General features: G+C 44.9%; 1 protein-coding gene across 5 annotated transcripts in view; it reads left to right on the top strand.

Annotated features, from left to right (window-relative positions):
• UBOX5 (U-box domain containing 5) overlaps positions 1 to 17,903 on the top strand; it is a 38,122-nt gene extending 20,219 nt beyond the window's left edge. The window contains exons 2-5 of one of the 5 annotated variants that reach the window (XM_043969940.1): positions 7,703 to 7,797; positions 9,013 to 10,212; positions 13,808 to 13,969; positions 16,990 to 17,893. In XM_043969940.1, the coding sequence (XP_043825875.1) occupies positions 7,713 to 7,797; positions 9,013 to 10,212; positions 13,808 to 13,969; positions 16,990 to 17,198 (1,656 nt within the window). In that variant the 5' untranslated portion in view covers positions 7,703 to 7,712 and the 3' untranslated portion in view covers positions 17,199 to 17,893. Of the gene's footprint in view, positions 1 to 7,702; positions 7,812 to 9,012; positions 10,213 to 13,804; positions 13,970 to 16,989 lie in introns of those variants that run through there. The other 4 variants (XM_043969939.1, XM_043969938.1, XM_043969942.1 and 1 more) reach the window with 4 other exon arrangements.
• Positions 17,904 to 18,367: the final 464 nt, after the last annotated feature.

Genomic DNA, 18,367 nt, shown 5'->3' with positions numbered 1-18,367 from the left:
AATGAAACACACCTCCCTCTTCCTGGCAGAGATGGGAAAATATGAGGCCAGCATTTTATACAAATTGTCAGACAAGCTAATTGTATGGTTTCGTTTTACTGAAAATAAATTTTTTAATTAATAAAGTATTTTATTTTTTTCCCATTACATGTGAAGATAGTTCTCAACTTTTGTTTATACAAGCTTTCCAATTTCAGATTTTTCTCCCTCCCCTTCCCCCCCTCCCCTAGACATCAGTACCAAAGACAAAAGAAATAGTATGGTTCATTCAGCATCTACTCCACAGTTTTGGTTTTTTTTTCCCTGGATTTGGAGATCCTCTTCTATCATGAGTTCCCTGGAACTCTTCTGTAGAAAATATTTTTTAATTCATTTTTCCCCCAATCAATGAAAATCCGCCTTTTTTTCCCTCCCACCTCTTTCCCCTACTCCCTTTTGAGAATGAAAGGAAAACAAAAGCTCTGGTATAGACATGTATAGTTAAGCAAAACAAATTTCCCCATTGACTATGTCCCAAAGATCTTTTCAGTTCTGTCATCTCTGCATTTGATCTGCAAGCTAACTATCTATAGCTTATTCAAGTCATAGGTATTATTCTGTATTCTGTGCTCCTTCCCCTGACTTGAGCAGGTACCTTCTGTTTCACTTGTGATCTTTGGAGTAATGCAATTTTTTTTTCCTTTCCCCTTGTGGGGCAGTGAGGGTTAAGTGACTTGCCCAGGGTCACACAGCTAGTTTCAGGTGTCTGAGGCTGGATTTGAACTCAGTTCCTCCTGACTTCAGGGCCAGTGCTCTATCCACTGAGCCATCTAGCTGCCCCATGCGATAGCTTTTGATGATGATAAACTTGTTCCGGGAACCCTTTTGATCTCTGTTGGAAGGATACTCAGGCTGAAGAGACAAACTCACCGGAGCCTTTTGGCCCTGACTACCATCAGGAAGCAGCTAGCCATTCAAGGTTGGATAGTATCCTAGAGATTAGCCAAAAGGACAGCCACTGAGAGTGTGTGTCCTAGCAGGGCTTTGAAGACTGAATTCAGCAGGGTGTGGCTGGGAGAAACTTGTTACTGATGTAGGAATGATGCCAAAGCAGGTCTAGCTTTGTAAGATGCTATCATTTCTATAATCAACGACATTGCAGACACAACAACACTGGGGTTTATCCTATTTTGAGTAATATTTCATTTTTTCCCAATTACATGTAAAAACAAATTTTAACATTCTTTAAAATTGTGAGTTTCAAATTCTCTCCTCTTCTCCCTTCCCTTCCCCTCCCCTTTGAAAAAAAAAGTTTAAAAAATAAAGAAAAGCTAAAAATCCACACCTTTAGCAGCCCCAAACATTAGGGATTGCTACTGTTAAGCATAGGTCCTAGCATTGGCTAGGATCTAAGCAACCACCTCATGGCTCTCATGTGCATGGACAGTACATTATTCTCTGAAAATAAATGAATCACTTGATAAAGTCTCTTTCTAATTCCAAGGGATGGATTGTAGGCACCTCTTTTTAAGCATACGTAGGTAGAGAGTGGTGAGGGTGACTGGGAGACTTCTGGAATAGCTGATCCCTGGCTATCTCTTCCCTACTGTTGGTTCTCTCCTATAGGCTGAGATTCTGAGCTTGTCTACCCTCTTCACTCTGTCTCTCCCTGCTACCAAAATGGCAGGGCTGCTTTATCAGCCAGAAGAAGGAGTTAGGGAGCAGAAGAGAAAGGGGGACTCTGGAGGCACCGCCCCTTGCCTGGGGGCGGTTTTCAGACCTCAGCTTTCTGGCCTTAACCTTGTTCTCATCCAGTCTCAGGCCGAACCCCACTCAAGGTAGCACTGAGACCACTGCAGTTTGTAGCAAGGAGAAAAGGCTCGTCATTGTTCTTTTTCCTGGGGTCTGGCTCCTTAAGCCCAGGGGAATCTTAGAACTTTAGAGCTGGGAGAGAACCTCCTTCACCTTATTATTTCCCAGGTGAGGACATTCATGTAGAGGGGTATGATGTTTCAAGGCCCCTGTATCGTTTTGCTGTTATTAATGTCGTTAACATTTTCAGGTTTATCGTGCTCTCTTCACTATCTGCTCCCTCCTCCAAAATGACCCATTTCTGTTGAGGGCTTCCCAGTCACTCAGGCTTTTGAATCTCGACCATGACTTTGCCCTCTCAGCTCCCATATCCATGACAACACTTCCATGACCTCCACAAGATCTCTTTTATCCCTTTCTTTCTTTTCCCTTGGTTATAGTCACAGCCACCTAGAGGAAGCTAGGTGGCCCAGTCTATAGACCACTGGCCCTGAAGTCCGGAGAACCCAGCTTCAAATCTTACTTCAGACACTTACTAGCTGTGTGACCCTGGACAAGTTCCTTGTCCCCAATTTCCTTAAACACTGGGGCCATCTTCAGTCCTTGACTCCAGAGGAGAAAGGGAGGTTGGTGACTTTGCACAGCCCTCCCTTGCTTAAGTCCAGTTCGCTGCAAGTCACAGAAAGGCACAGGCAAGATGAAACTGCTACAGAAGAGTGATCAGAGGGTGGAGAACATACCATCAAGGACTGGAGGAACTGAGGTTTCCAAACCTGAAGGAAAGATTTAGGATAATAATATCTGCCTGGGGCAGCTAGGTGGCGCAGTGGCTAGAGCAGGGACTCTGGATTCAGGAGTACCTGAGTTCAAATCCAGCCTTAGACACTTGACACTTACTAGCTGTGTGACCCTGGGCAAGTCACTTAACCCTCATTGCGAGAGGGGTTAGACTTCTGGGACAGGAAAAATGGGTGAGGTTATAGAGAAGCAGATTTAGACTTGATGTAAAGAAAAGGGTCTGGACAATTAAGAGCCATTCAAAAATGGAATGTCCTGGCTTAGGAGGTGGTAGACATTTTCTCATAGGTCTTGAGGTGGAGGCCGAATGACCACTTGTAAAGTATGTTAGAGAGTAGATGGTGCAATCATACTTTGGATTCGATAGGTTCTAACATTCATGTTCTAGCTCATATTCTGTGGTGTTTTTTCCCCTTGGGTTACTTCACATGGAAGGATCTTTTTAGAAAAAGAACAAGGGGGCAGTTAGGTGGCGCAGTGGATAGGGCACTGGTCCTGGATTCAGGAGGACTTGAGTTCAGATCCAGCCTCAGACACATGACACTTACTAGCTGTGTGACCCTGGGCAAGTCACTTGACCCTCATTGCCCCACAAAAAAACAATCTTGGGAGGACCACAGTAATGTTAAAAAAAAACATTTTCCTCTTGCTTTATCCACTGCACCACCTAGCTGCCCCTAAGTGTTCATTTCTAACTATACCGAAGGGTAAGTATTTCTTTGCACCCTTAAGCATAATAGAAAGCATATGCTACACTCTGGGCAGGTGCTGTGGTTCATGCTTATGGAGATAAACAGATGAACAAAAAATACAGTCTTTGCAATCAAAGAAGTCTAGTGGGGTGGGGGGAGAGATGCAGCATAAAATGTGATAGAAAACTATGTGGGGGTGGGTAAAAGGTAAACTGAGGACTTTGAGAGTTCAAAGGGAAGAGAGATCTCTGCTGGCTGAGGAAGGGAGAAAGTCAGAGGAGGTTTCTTAGACTGAGTGACATTTGAACTGCACCTAAAAGACTGGCTTTGTAAACAAACATGGTGCAGAAGTGGGGTAGGGTTTAGGGGGTCATTTCTACATACAGACATCTCTACCATTCATTCACTGAAGTGTTTTTATTTACATAGAAAACACTGTGCTCAATACCATAGCCCTTTAAAATAAAGACTTCAGAATGGCTAAAAAAGCTGTGGTATATGATTGTGATGGAATATGATTGTGCTATAAGAAATGACAAGCAGGATGATTTCAGAAAGGCCTGGAAAGACACATAAGAACTGATGTATAGTTGAAATGAACAGAACCAGGAGAACATTGTACAGTAACAGCAATATTGTTTGATGAAGAACTGTAAATGATTTAGCAATACAGAGATCTAATAAGACAATTCCACTTCCTAAACCCGACTGAGGAGTGGCTGAACAAATTATGGTATAGAGCATTAATGGAACATTATTGTGCCATAAAGAAATGTTAGAACAGAAATTTGTAGAGAAACCTAGGGAGACTTGTATAAACTGATGCAGAGTGAAGTAAGCAGAGCCTATATATTGAGTTTCTGAATTAGTCCAACTTTTCTGTTTTTTATTAAGAGGCCATGGTGCCTCTTTTTTTTTTTTTTTTTTGGCCAGGCAGTGAGGGTTAAGTGACTTGCCCAGGGTCACACAGCTAGTAAGTGTCTGAGGCTAGATTTGAACTCAGGTCCTCCTGAATCCAGGGCCGGTGTTTTATCCCCTGTGCCACCTAGCTGCCCCTAACTTTTCTGGTTTTTAGCCAATGCCTAATAGCTTTTTAAAAATGTATTTAGAATTTTATTTTCCCAAATTACATGTAAAAACAAATTTTAACATCAGTTTTTAAAACTTTGTGCTCCACATTTTTTCCTCCCTCCCTCCCTCCCCTCACTTAAGAATTCAAGCAATTCAATATAAATTCTACATGTGTAGTCATCAATGCCTAATAGTTTTGAAGACTGCTTTTATATTTCATCAGAAGCATTTTTCTGCATTTCTTGTTTTTTTGGGTTTTTTTTTGCAGGGTAGTGGGGGTTAAGTGACTTGCCCAGGGTCACACAGCTAGTAAGTGTCAAGCGTCTGAGGCTGGATTTGAACTCAGGTCCTCCTGAATCCAGGGCCAGTGCTTAATCCACTGCGCCACCTAGCCGCCCCCTTTTCTGCATTTCTTAACATAATCATGTGATTTTGATTTGTTTTGTTAATATAGTTTATCATGTTTTTAGTTTTTCTAGTACTGAGCCACCCTTGTATTCTTGTTACAAATCCTACTTGTTCATAATGTGCAGTCTTTTGGGTATTTTGCTAATATTCTATTAAAAACTTTTGCATTGGGGCAGCTAGGTGGCACAGTGGATAAAGCACCGGCCCTGGATTCAGGAGGACCTGAGTTCAAGTCTGGCCTCAGGCACTTGACATTTAACTAGCTGTGTGACCCTGGGCAAGTCACTTAACCCTCATTGCCCCACACAAAACCAAAAAACTTTGCATTGATATTCATAAGGATAAAGATCTTAACTTGGATGGGAAACACACACACACACACACACTTATTTATTTATTTATTTTTCTTTTGGTGAGGCAGTTGGGGTTAAGTGACTTGCCCAGGATCACTCAGCTAGTGAGCATTAAGTGTCTGAGGCTGGATTTGAACTCAGGTACTCCTGAATCCAGAGCCGGTGCTCTAGCCACTGCTCCATCTAGCTGCCCCCCACCCAAATTATATATTTTCGCTAATTCTCTAACTGAAATATAGCATTCATTTGCTTTTCCTGGAATTTGGTCATTTAAATTCACTATTTCTTTTTTGTTTGCTTGTTTGTTTTGGGGGTGTTTTTTTGCGGGGCAATGAAGATTAAGTGACTTGCTCAGGGTCACACAGCTAGTGTCAAGTGTCTGAGGCCAGACTTGAACTCAGGTCCTCCTGAATCCAGGGCCAGTGCTTTATCCACTGTGCCACCTAGCTGCCCCTAAATTCCCTATTTCTTGTCGTGAAAATCTCTATATTTTGTATTTTGGTAGTCATCAATTTTATTATAGCATAATTTGGGTGTCATTTTAATTAGACAGAATAGTGTTGGATAATTTTCCTTTGTTTCTTTATTTGTGATTTCCATTCTTTTTCATATCAGCCTAGATAATGGGTTATCTTTCATTGATTTTTATTTGTGTATTTTGTTTTTACACAGCCTAAATTTCCTTTGTATTTCTCCCCTACTCCTTAAGTTTGGTTTAATTAGCATATCTCTTAGAGTTTTGATCTCCTTTCTCCGCATACCTTGAAATAGCTTCTCAAAATCTGGTCCATGTCAGTCAGATACCTCTTAAAAGATGGCTTTTCCTTAGTTGTCCCTAGTTGTTAATGCTCTCTCCTTTCTCAAGTTATACTTACACTATCTGTGAAAATACTCAATTCTCCCAACAATAAAAGCTTTTTGAAGACTGGGACTGTTTTTCATTTTGCTTTTGCATGTAAACTTTGCATATGGTTGGTTCTTTAAAAATGTTTATTGAATTGGCTAGAATTGAATGGGTCAGCCCACCCTTGTGTTCTTTGACCAAGGGTCCAGCTGGGTTGGTATGAAAGGAGCATTTTCCTAAAACCAGTTGCTGACTTGTTGATGGATTCTTTTTTTTCCTTCTTCCATCCTACATGTAAACCTGAAGATTCCCTACATAAACGACATCTTTCTGCCAAAAACCTTTACCAGGCTTAATTCAGTACTATTTATTTCTCTCGGCTCAGAACAAAGGCCATCTTCCCGGCTTGTCTTTGCCTAGGACTGGGGTGCATCAGCTCCCAGGGAGTTCCTCGTGCTCTGGCCAGCAGGGACAGAGGTGTGAACAGATATAGTCTCTCTCTTCCCCTCTGCCCACAGCCCACTTTGGCTCCTTGCTAGAACAGATCACTAGTCTGACTTGGAGACACCCTTAAACAGTGAAGTTCACAGGGCAGCTAGGTGGTGCAGTGGATAGAGCACTGGCTCTGGATTCAGGAGGACCTGAGTTCAAATCCGGCTTCAGATGCTTGACACTTACTAGCTGTGTGACCCTGGGCAAGTCACTTAACCCCCATTGCCCTGGGGGGAAAAAAAGATTGAAGTTCACAGATTGTATCAGTGAAGGAGTAGGCAATATCAGAGCAGGCAGTTCTTGGGGGTGGTTTTTTTATTGATACCTTTTGTTTTTTATATCATATCCCTTTCTGAATATACCCCCTCTCTCCCCTTCTCAGTGAGTGGATTTTAAAAGAAAAAAACCAGTTGTGCATAACCACCCCATTCATTGATTAGTTCCGATAGTATCTGAAACAATCCACAGCCATAGTCCTCAAATTCTGTAATGAAGGGAGCGTTATGTATTTTCTCTATTCTTCTCTGGGGCTACCTTTGCTCATTATTGTTCTTTCCATCTCCATTAGTATAGTTTCTGAGTTTTCTTATTTTATTTTGTATCAATTCATATAAATCTTTTCATAGTTCTCAGAATCATTTGTAATGTTTTATGGTGTAGGGTTATTCTAGTACTTTCCTGCACTGCAATTTATCTATTCCCCAATTGAGGGAATTTAAAAAATGGGAATATTTGAAATTTCCTACCTGAGAGGTATGACAATGAAACACTCTATTCAGTTTTGTTTTTGTTTTTTTGATGGGGCAATGAGGGTTAAGTGACTTGCCCAAGGTCACACAGCTAGTAAGTGTCAAGTGTCTGAGTCCGGATTTGAACTCAGGTCCTCCTGAATCCAGGGCCAGTGCTTTATCCACCGCGCCACCTAGCTGCCCCCTCTATTCAGTTTTAATACTGTTAGGAAAGTGGAAGGGAACAGCCAGGAAGAGAGTTAGAGAAAAAACAGGAGTTCTCTGTTACCTGTCTAGTTTAGGAAAGCTCCTTTGTGGTAATTTACAAGAAGCCAACGTTTTAAGCATCATATAGGACCTAGAGAGGGAGGATGTAAGTGTTCCAAGTTGTTGTTGGTTTCATTAAAGCAACAATCCATGTGTTGGCCTGTTCCTGGAGTTTTCATGTGTGCTGTTAAATTAAACTAAGAGAGTCCGTCATTGCCGCTCCTTCTTAGTAATCCCAGATTTTGTTTTTCCTTTAAGGGCACTTCGGATGATTGGGTGCTGCCTTTTCATCTGCAAAGATGGTAATAAACCTTTGCCTCCCACAGTTCAAACCAAGAATTCACTGCAACAAGGTAAAAAATGCAGCGTGATTGCTCTTTCTTAATCGATGGCATGTGAGTCGGTCTGCTTATTCAAGTTTAATATACTGTGAATTTTTCTACTTTATAATTCCTGACCTCCACACTCCTGTTTCCTTCAAAACCAATTTAAATGAACTTTGTGTAAAAGCATCACCCACTGATTATGTTGAACTGGTTTAGAGACCCTGGTTAACATAGACTGATTTGTAAGATGGGACTGATTTTATAATGGAGTTTTATTCATACGCCTCCATAATCTCTCTGCTTACATGGTAAATTACAGTATGGTTTAAAGGCATAGATAAAGTAGAAACTCCATTTTACTGCCTTGTTGGGTCTGCTAATCATGCTTAATCTGGAGGCTTCTTTCTCTCTCCGAACCTTGGCTTAATTGCCAAGAAAGGCAGGTTAAACAAAAATTCCATTTCATTTTCAGTGCCACACTCTATTCCAATGGAGCTCAAATAAGATATTTGCAAACTGTTTTGTGGATAGAGCACCAGCCCAGGAGTCAGGAGTACTTGAATTCAAATCTGGCCTCAGACACTTTACTAGCTGTGTGACCTGGGCAAGTCACTTAACCCCAATTGCCTCACTTAAAAAAAAAAAAAAACAACAAAAAAGAATTGTTATTCTTTAGGATCTTTCTGGCATTCAAGGTGTGGCTGCAAGAGGCAATGCTGTGAATACTAGAAGAGGAGCACTAAGCATGGCAAACTCCCAGGCAGTTAGCAAACATACCTCTCTTATTCCGCATGTTGATTTTAAGATGTGTCTGGAATGTTTATCTAAGGCAAGTGTCATAGTTGGTAGGACCCAGATACAAATGTGGGAAGTTCAGGAAAAGTCGGTTTTCCCCAAAGGTGTAAGACACCAATCCATGTTTCTGTGACATTTGGTTATAATTTGGGCTTCAGTGCCCCTTGAATAGGTATTAAGGATTTAGTCACAGGGTCTGAGATGTTATTAGTAAATCGAGATAGATGCTGTCTGAGCTCCTGTTTACTTATGGTAACTCTGCCTTCACAAGTCTACCTCATTTATGAGTAAGGGAGAACCAAGCTTCATGAAATGTGAATTTTTTGCCACAACCTCATAGGTTATCTTGAAACAGTTATTTTTTTTAAATGGTAATTTCTGAAAATCCAGTCTGCCTGGCCTTGGGTCGCTCAAACCAGCATGTTTCCTGTTTTTTATTAAATCCAGATCTCAGCAGATGCTATGAAGTTGAAAATCTCATCTCTGAAGACCTTGTAAAGAGAAACCGTGGCTTCCGCACTGAGTATTTCATTAAACCACCAATCCATGTGACTGTCTCCTTTCCCTTTAACGTGGAACTCAGCAGGATTAATGTGGACCTCACAGCAGGGGGAATCCAAAATATCGTTAGTCTGGAAGTGTCCACGTCTACCTCATCAGGTAAAACCTTTTGGAGCGTCTCGGAGTCTGAACCCTCGGTTTTGGAGCCTGAAAAAGAGGTTTTCACCTTGATAGGGAGAATCTTGCTGAAAAACCAGAGTCGAGCAACATTCATCCACAGGGGCTTCAAGGTCCGGCCACCGTTCCATCTTTTGGAAAACAACATCTTCACTCTTGGATCTGCAGTTCAGGACCTTTGGAGTAAAGGCCCCTTCTCTCTCAGTCATGTATCCAATTTAAAGATCTGTATCAACCAAATCACTGGCAGTGGGATCACTTGCATTAAGAAGGTGGAAGTCTGGGGCCAACCAGCCAAAAGCTGCCCCCAAGAGGTCATAGACAACGTCATGCAGTTAGCCTCCCAGAGCCTTCCTCGAGGCTTGAATTCCACAGCCCCCCAGCCTGCCTCAGCATTGCCTATGGAGAACGACTCTGAGCCTCGTGGCCATGCCCAGAGCCAGCGGGCTCCAGGGCTTCGGGAACTGGCAGATGGCATCCAGGATGTGCCCGAGGAATTCCTGGACCCCATCACTCTGGAGATCATGACCATCCCCATGCTGCTGCCCTCTGGCAATGTCATCGACCAGAGCACCTTGGAGAAATGTAACAGGAGTGAAGCCGTCTGGGGCCGAGTGCCCAGTGACCCCTTCACAGGGGTGGCCTTCACTCCCCAGACCCAGCCAATGCCCCATACTTCTCTGAAGGCCAGGATAGACTATTTCCTGCTCCAGCACACTCCTCCTGGCTGCAACCTTCTGGGAAGAACCCAGGCTCCTGGGGTAGCAGTTCCCTCTTCCATTGCAGTGGCTTCTCGGAAGAGAAGAGGGGAGTTCCTGGAGCAGATGCCAAATAACCCTCCTCGGGTTGAGCCGCCTCCCAATTTTTTTACCACAGACCCACGAGTCCTATCTTCTACCTCGGAGTACCACGCTAAGAAAATGAAATCCAACGCTGAACCAAGCCTGACACACATGGATTGCTCATCAGGTAGTTTTGCTGCACTGATTCCCTGTTCTTTAAGTAGGAGTGGCTTCTGCCATAAGGCCTGGCTGCCACAGAGCCACTGGGCTTGTGTCTGTTGATGCAGTATTTGTGTTCTTGGGTTAATTCTCAGGGGCCCCATCTGGGTGGGGGCTTAGCACTCTCATCCTGCACTGTGGCTCTCCTCAGTGGGAATCAGAAGGGCATTCTCCCTGTTATTTCTCTGTTTATACCTTGTCTGGTATTTTGGTCTAGTTAAGGGTTAAAAAGTTCCACACTGATCTGCATACGGTGTCCCAAGGTTGGGCCTCGACAAGAGAAGAGCATTTCTTTCTTTTCCTTTAAAAACGCACACACATTCAGATCCTTTTTTTGTCACCTTATTTTTTAGTATCTCCCTCCTACCTTGCCCACCCACTGAGCCATTCCTTGTGACGACAAATGAAAAAACAAGGTTCAACAAAACCACTCCGAATATCAGCCACGACTGATGGTATAGACAGTATCCCACAGCTCCACTGCTCCTTCTCTTCAGAGAAGGGAGGAAAGTATGTTTCTAGAAGTCTTAGGGGAATAGGATTTCAGCTCACAGTGATGTGGGAAGAAGGCATTGCAGGGCTAGGGAGTGGATCTTAGAAATCATCCAAGTCTGGCTTTCTTGTACAGGTGAAGAGATGGGCCCAGAGAATTCAAGCGGCGTGCCTAGCATCCCACCAGAGATCAATAACAGAGCTCAGAGTGACATACAGAGGCTGATTCCGTTCATGTGACTCAGTGACTGCCTCCTGATGGTCTCAGAGGGGACAGCTGGGAAAGGCTGCTTGCAGAAAGTGAGGCTTGGAGGAGGTCAGGAGGTGGATATAAGGAAGGAGACAGTTCTTGACAAGGGGGCCTGGCTGGGTCAGGAGATGGGCTGCCTTTGTGACTTATGAAAGAAGAGCAAGGAGGCCTGTGTTACTGGATGGCAGAGGGGACAGGGTGTGCGTGGAGGAGGGGAGAGGAAGATGTGTTAGAGGGGGAGGGCACAAACGCTCTTACAAATATTATCTCGTTTTATCTGTGCAACCACCCTGGGAAGTAGGCGCTATTATTTTCCCCATTTTACAGTTGAGGAAACTGAGGCAGACAAATTAAATGGCTTGTTTAAGGTCACACAGCTAGAGTCTAAGGCTAGATAAGAACTTGGGCCTTTCCAGGGCCCGTGCTTTATTCTTCTCACCATTTAGCTGCCTCTTAAATGTATTAAGCACCTACTGTGTGCAGGCACTGGTGCTAAGCATTTCACAGATATCTCATTTGATACAAACAAGATTTCCTATTTAATACCGGAGATAACAAGGAACTGCTGGATTTTATTGAACAGGGAGTGACATGGGCAGAACTGTACTGTAGGGAGATCAGTTTGACAGCTGAGTAGAGAATTGACTGCAGTGGGGAGATACTTGACTCAGCAAGATCAACCAGCAGGCTTTTGTACTAGACCAGGTGTGTGGTGTTGAAGAGCCACCAGGAGATGGAGGATGCAGGAGAGGTGAGAACAGGGCGTGTGAGACATGTTATGAAGATAGAATCAGGTGAGACCTGAGTGGATGTGGGAGGTGAGAGAAAGTGAGAAGGTAAGGATGATACCTGTGTTGTGAACCTGGGTGACTAGGAGTATATTGGTATCCTCAACGATTATAGGGAATTTAGGAAGAGGAGAGGATTTTGGGGAAAAGAAGTAAGTGCAGTTTAGGACATGTTGAGTTTAAAATATCTGAGGTTTATCCAGTTTGAGATGTCCAGTAGACAGGTGCAGATGCTAAACTGGAGGTCAGGAGAGAGCTTAGGGCTAAATAAATGATGAGATCATCCAATGAAATTAGTAAAGAGGGAGAAAAGTGTCCAGGACAGACAGAGTCATCAGGGATGCCCACAATTGGTGGGCATGACCTAGAAAAAGATCAAGCAAAAGACAATGAGAAGGAGCAATCAGACAGGTAGAAGGAGAACCAGGAGAAAAGTGCATCTTAGGAGAAGGAGTGAGAAGTAGGTGATTCACTGTGTAAGAGGCTGTAGAGACATTGGGAAAGATGACTGAGAATAAGTAATCGGGAGCTTTGGAGGGAAGAGTTTGGAAGCCTGACTGCTGAGAGTTAAGAAAAGGAAGTTCCATTTGTTGGCCACCTTCTGAAAGAGGTTCCCCACAGAAAGGAGAGAGATACTGGATTATAGCTGGTGGGTATGGATGCCTCAGGCAAGGGCGGGGAGATGACCCAAAGAGTGGGGATGCAGTGGGAAGCAGTCTGCTGGGGAAGGTGCCTGTGGAAGGGTTTGCCTTGGGCTAGGAGGGAGGGCTACCTCCTCTGGTGAGGAAGATGCACTATTTAAGTCAGCCCTCTGGGGTGGGCTGCCTGAAAACTATAATTCCTGCTGGTTACCTCGAGGAAGAAGAATGTCTTCCCACAGCCTGCAGTGGCCCTTCCTATCAAAATGTAAAAGCAGCATTTTGTATTTTCGGAATTTGTGGAATCTGAGTTGTCTGGGGCTTCAACACGCCTCTGCTGCTTCCCCCAAGAGCCTCCCAAGGCAGCCCATTCTACTTTGGTCCAGGTCTAATTGTAAGGTTTTTCTTTATATCAGGCCTCAGTTTGCCTCTTTGTAACACTCGTTGTTCCTATTCCTGTCTGATGCCAAATAGAATAACTCTATTCCCTTTTCTGGAAACGTTCGGTGGTTAATGTACATAGTCGGCATTCACTACCCTTCACATCCTTTCTTGACAATTTTGACCTTCCCTGCCTTATTGACCCTCACTCTTTGGTCCTGTCAAACTGGACAGCTCGATGCCCTCATGCCATCCTGTCCTGTTCTACCTCTTTGCGTTTGCTCATCCTGTGCTCCATGTCGGGAATGCCCTTTTCTTCACCCTTATCTATGCTTGCTGAAATTTTGCCCATCCTTTATGGCTCAGCATCAGTATCTTCTCCATTAGGCTTTCCTTGTCCCTCCTCAACCCCCGGCCCACAAATGGGAATTTTCCCCTCTTCGGGTCTTTTAGAATACCCAGTACCTCTCTGATGTATCAACTTTGTATTATAAGGGTGTTTTTCTTTTTGGTTTTGTTTTGTTTTTTTGTGGGGCAAGTGCTTTATCCACTGTGCCACCTAGCTGCCCCTGTATTATAGTTTTTGCATACAGTTGTACCTCCCTGTCAGGACTTAGGAGCTCCTTGAATCCAGTACTGAATATTGAGTTTCCCCTGTATTGAACACAAGGCCTTATATGCTGTAGGTGCCCAGGGAATGTGCATTGACTTAAACAGAGAAAATGCTTTTCTGGTTTGCTGTGAAGTCATGCCCAATAAATGTGCTGCCCATCTTGGGCATGCAGGCAAACCATCTCTTTGAATTTTGCTCTTCTGATGTGTTAACCCATGCCCATTCACGCCACCTAGTGTTTCAAAAGGGGATGATTCCCCAGAGTGTAGATGTCAAGTCAACCTTGGTTTTCCTGCCTGTGTTCAAATTCTTCCTGATGCCACCTTCCTGCTTAGTTCTCGCCTCTTTTTCTTGGCCCTCCATCCATCTGTAGATATAGCCCTCTGTCTTTCTCCCAGCAGGTACCACTTCCCATGAACAGAGGTTATCCAACAGCTTGGATGCTGCCCTGACTTCGGCCCTCAGCTCTCTGCCATCCTTCACCAGCCGTCAGACGAAGGCTCAGCCTCAGCTCAGCGCAGGGAGCTCCAGCAGCAGCTCTTGGAGTTCAAGCATCAGTTCTGGTAATGTAAGCCCTGCCCATTTCCTGCCAGGCTCCTCCCTCTGGAAGCTCCTGAGCCTCCTGACCGAGGCCTTGTCTGCCCAGCCTCTCCTCCTGTGCAGGAAGCTAGAGAGGTACTTGTCCCTGTGCCTCATGGGCAGAGTTAGGGACTCTCTAAAGCAGATTGGATCTTCAGAGAAAGGTTTCCACTGCTGTGAGTTACCCTCTTTCTTCAAAACTAGGTGCCATACACATAGGGATTTGGGCAGTGTCTGACAACTTGACCATTCAGGTCTGATGGCATCCTGCTAGGTGCTGGCAAATGCTTCTCCTGCTAGCAAGTTGTCAGGCTATCTCTTGGAGCCTTTGACCTCTTTGCATGAGTCTTAGATATCTGCAAATAGAAAAGGTCTGCGAGATTTAGGGGGAGAGCTCAGTTTCCAAGCAGAGAGACTATAGCAGAAGCTGGCCTGTAGAACTGAGCCCCAGTCCAGAAGGGCTCCTCCCTGACTGTTGTCTGAGCCTTGGAGCCTCAGATTTCTGGGTCTTTCTCCAACCCTTGGTGTGTGCCTGTGGCTGTGGACACATTTCTTAGCCTGCATGCTTCACTTTGTTTGAATGAAAAATTAGGTCGCCAAACTTCATAGATGTAGGAAATTTTGATTTTTTTGTAGATGGCAGACAGTTCAGTTCTGACTTAGCTGTCCATGTGCAGAAGGGAAGGCGTCTCCTTTTTCTCTGGCTTCCTCACATGATGCTGAGTTCCTCAGGTCACTGACATGGTCCATTGGGAAGCTATGGGACATTTGAGATGATTCCAGAAACGAGGGCAAATCTGACTGTGCCAATCCACATGTTGTTGTGGTTGTCTTTTTTTAAAAGCAAAGGCTAAACTAGTATGGCCAGAGGAGAGAAAACTGGGGGGAACATGAGTGTGGCCTTCAAGCTTCTGCATGGCTAACATAGGAATGACAGATTACACTGGCTCACCATTTCCAGAACCAGCTCATCCATGTTGATAGGGAAATGTAGTGAGTCCTAAAGTTAAGTAGGCTTTGCAGAAAGGCTCCTGGGGCCTGCGAGGAGAGCAACCTTTATCTCTTATCTGAAAAAACAAAACAAAAAACAAGTATTTTCTCCTACAAAGAGGCTTTATGTTAGCTATGGCCAAATGTCTAAGACAGATGTGTTAATTATTACATCTGTGGTTTAGGTGTTAAGGGGCCTCTCTGAAGTGCTCACAAAGGTTCCCAAGGCTGAATGTTCCTTTGGCATTTTGTTGACACTATTAATTTTCATTCTGCAAAAAAAACCTGTTTTTTCAAATAAATGTATTTACTGTTTTACTTATTTATTTATTTTTAATATTTATTTTCAGTTCCAAATTCTCTCCCTACCCATTGAGAAAACAAGAAATACAATACCCATTATACATATGAAGTCATGCAAAACATTTCCACATTAACCATGATACAGGAAAAAAAGGCAAGAAAAATTCAAAAAGGAACAAAGCATCCTTCATTCTTCACTCTGGGTCCATCAGTTCTTTGGAGGTGGATCATCTTTTACATCTCTGCAAAGAAAACTTTGGCCTTGGCCCAGCCTATATTTAGATACTTTTGGTCTGAATTAGTAGAATCCAAATTAATGAGGTTTTATTGTATTGAATATTTGTGTTGAATCGCCTGATAAAACCACATTCAGTGGGTATAGGGCACTGATTTCTGCCAGTAGTTAAGTCATGAGCCAAGAGCTGCTTTTCACCAGATAATTTCCCTATTGAGATGTATCTAATGCTTGCCTTTGTGTCTGCCCTGGCTTGGTCAACACATTTATTCTCTTGGCAAAAGGACTATAGTTAGTGGGAAAACTTGAGTAATACTAGGGGATGAGGGAAGGGAATTTTTTTAGCTTATAGAGCCAATAACAGCTTCTGAAAATCCTGGAATTGGGGCTACTGTGTAAGAACGGATCTTGTGACCCTTGGCCTGAAGAGATTTAGTGATAGGTGTGATTTAAAAGAAACTCCAAGAATGTAGCTCCTGCTCCTGAAGCCACAAAAAAAAGGGATCCTCTAACCAAGGCCATTGTAAGTGGCCTGAGAATGTTAGAAAGTCTTGTGGCCCCCACGGTCCCATGGAGGACATGGAGCTTCCTAGACTTTGTAGCCAGATAGGGCTTATGGCCCTCCTTCTGAGGAGCTCAGAGTCCCCTTCAGACCAAATTCCCTGCCCTAGGATACCCTATGACATCTCCTGCTGTCTCAACATAGGGCTTGAAATTCTCAAAGCAAAATTCAGGGTAATGACTGTCCCCTGGACACACTAAAGAACATTGTTGTTCTGGATCTAAAAGGAGGGAACACGAGGGCCAGAAAGGACTTGGCACAAGCCAAGCTCACGCAGGAAATCCCCGATAGAGTCAGGGTTAGGCCTCTGAAGTGCTGGCCCAGCCACCTGAGCTGGGAGCTCTCCTAGGGCCCCTCGGCCTGCCTCGGTCTGTAGTCGGTCCCCTTTATTCTGCTTCGCTCCTCTGATTGGATCATTACTCACTATGTGGAGTCCCGCCGGAAGCCACCAGGGGTTCTTTATTCCATTTCTTTGCACTTGCCCCAGAGTGTGGGCCCATGTGGAGCCATTGTGGGGGCACTGTTTTTGTTGCTTTCCACCTGTGGGATATGGGACAGGTTCTTTCATCTCCTTGGGCCTTCCTTTCCCAGTCTAGAATGAGGATTCCTAAGGCCCTTTACCCCACTGCATCCTGGGATTCTGTGAGCCAGTGATCCTCACTTTGTCGAGCACCAGGCAGTCCAGCCTGTAGAAAAACTACTTATCTGTGGGTCTGGGGTAGATGGACCTGCCTTCTAGCACCCCCCTCTGTAGACACAGACAAGCAAGGCCGTTCCTTTGGCAGCGAACATGTGAGCTGCCATAGACGCCCATGGTGGTTGCAGAGGAATGTCTTTAAACCCCTTCCCAGGCACGCCAGCATGGAGCATGTGTGTCCTAATCCTGGCCCCTGTTTTTCTCCCTCATTTCCCAGGACTGCCCTGGAGCAGCTCTGGTCCCTCGTGCAGCTCTTGTAGCAGAATGTTCACAACCTTCTTCAGGAGCGAGCCTGCTTATCAGCTTCCCTGTGGCCACCTGATCTGTCGCACCTGCTTAGCTGAGAGGCAGAAGTCACCCTCTGTCCACTGCGTGAGCTGTAAGAAGGCTGCTGCCAACCAGGATGTGCTGAGGGTGCACCTCTGAGCTGTGCTCCATGGAGTCAGGAGCTGTCCGGGGGAGGATGTGAGGAGGGGTGGGGGAAGGAGCCCAAGGGGAATGCCTTCAGGGTGGCCCAGCCACCCTTGGTCAGTCTTGGTCAATCACACTCTGGGTCAGTCTGCTAGGTGGGGTTGGGCTCAGAACCCAGCCTTCTGTCTCCAGGGACATTGCCCAAAGGGCCATCCCTCTGCAGCCCCCCTGAAGTGGTAATAGGAGAGCCAAGCCATATGCTTCCAGGGCAGGAGTTGGTGAGATGTTGGGGCCGTCCTTCCCACCCCCCACCTACATCATTCCCCAGGCCAGGCACCCTGAGGTCTGAGCCTTTGAGTCAAACCTTTATCAGTTATGGGCATGCCTGGTCCTTCCTTCCAAGATCCATCCCTCTGACACAAGTATCTGCTCTGTGGAAGTCTTCCTTTGGGTTGACTGAGAAGCCAAGGGCAGCCTGACTCCTTCCTCTCCCTGTCCCTCCCTCCCTCTCTCCTTCTCTTACTGGCCCCTTCGTCCAAAGTGAGAAAAGAGCTGGAGTTCCCAGTGGGCCAAGTTTGGCAGAAGTACCTAAGCACATGGCCTCTGGATGGTGGAGGAGCCAACTCTCCCAGGGAACAAAGTGGCATCAAATCAGGGGGAGGGTGGGAAGGGGTGGGAGGGGAACTGGGAATTCTTTTGTGTGAACAAATAGTTTCTTGTCTCTGTCTGTTTGTCTGAGAAACTTCAAGCCTTAATAAAGGGATGGTTTGGGCTGCCTGGGGCTGCACTGTCTTGTTTTTTGCCTGCGTCCTGACCTGTTCTCTAGCTATAATTTCTCCCAGGAACGTGGGGGACACATCCACACTAAGTGGTGGGGCCTCCTGCCTCAGAGCGGTCACTGCAACCTCGAGAGTCCATTTGGTAATGTGCATAAGTGGTCCAGGAAGGAAATGAGGGTGACAATTTCTGAGTCATTTTACTTGTGCAGGAAAAGCCACTGACAGCAGGAAAAAATGGAAATGAGGGAGAGGTTGGATTGGCTTTTCTATTTCTTATCAAACTCTCTGGGAAATCATTCTTTGTCTTCTAAAGGGAACATGATGGAGGTAAGATGTTCTGTGGTCTTCCCAAAGATGTCAGTCAGCATGGTGCCAGGGAAAGAATGCTTACTTTGGAGTCAGAAG

This window comes from Dromiciops gliroides, chromosome 6 (assembly GCF_019393635.1).
Source record: "Dromiciops gliroides isolate mDroGli1 chromosome 6, mDroGli1.pri, whole genome shotgun sequence".
NCBI classification, from domain to species: Eukaryota; Metazoa; Chordata; class Mammalia; order Microbiotheria; family Microbiotheriidae; genus Dromiciops; species Dromiciops gliroides.
The sequence above is the reverse complement of the archived record's forward strand: the minus strand, read 5'-3'. Positions and strand labels throughout refer to the sequence as shown.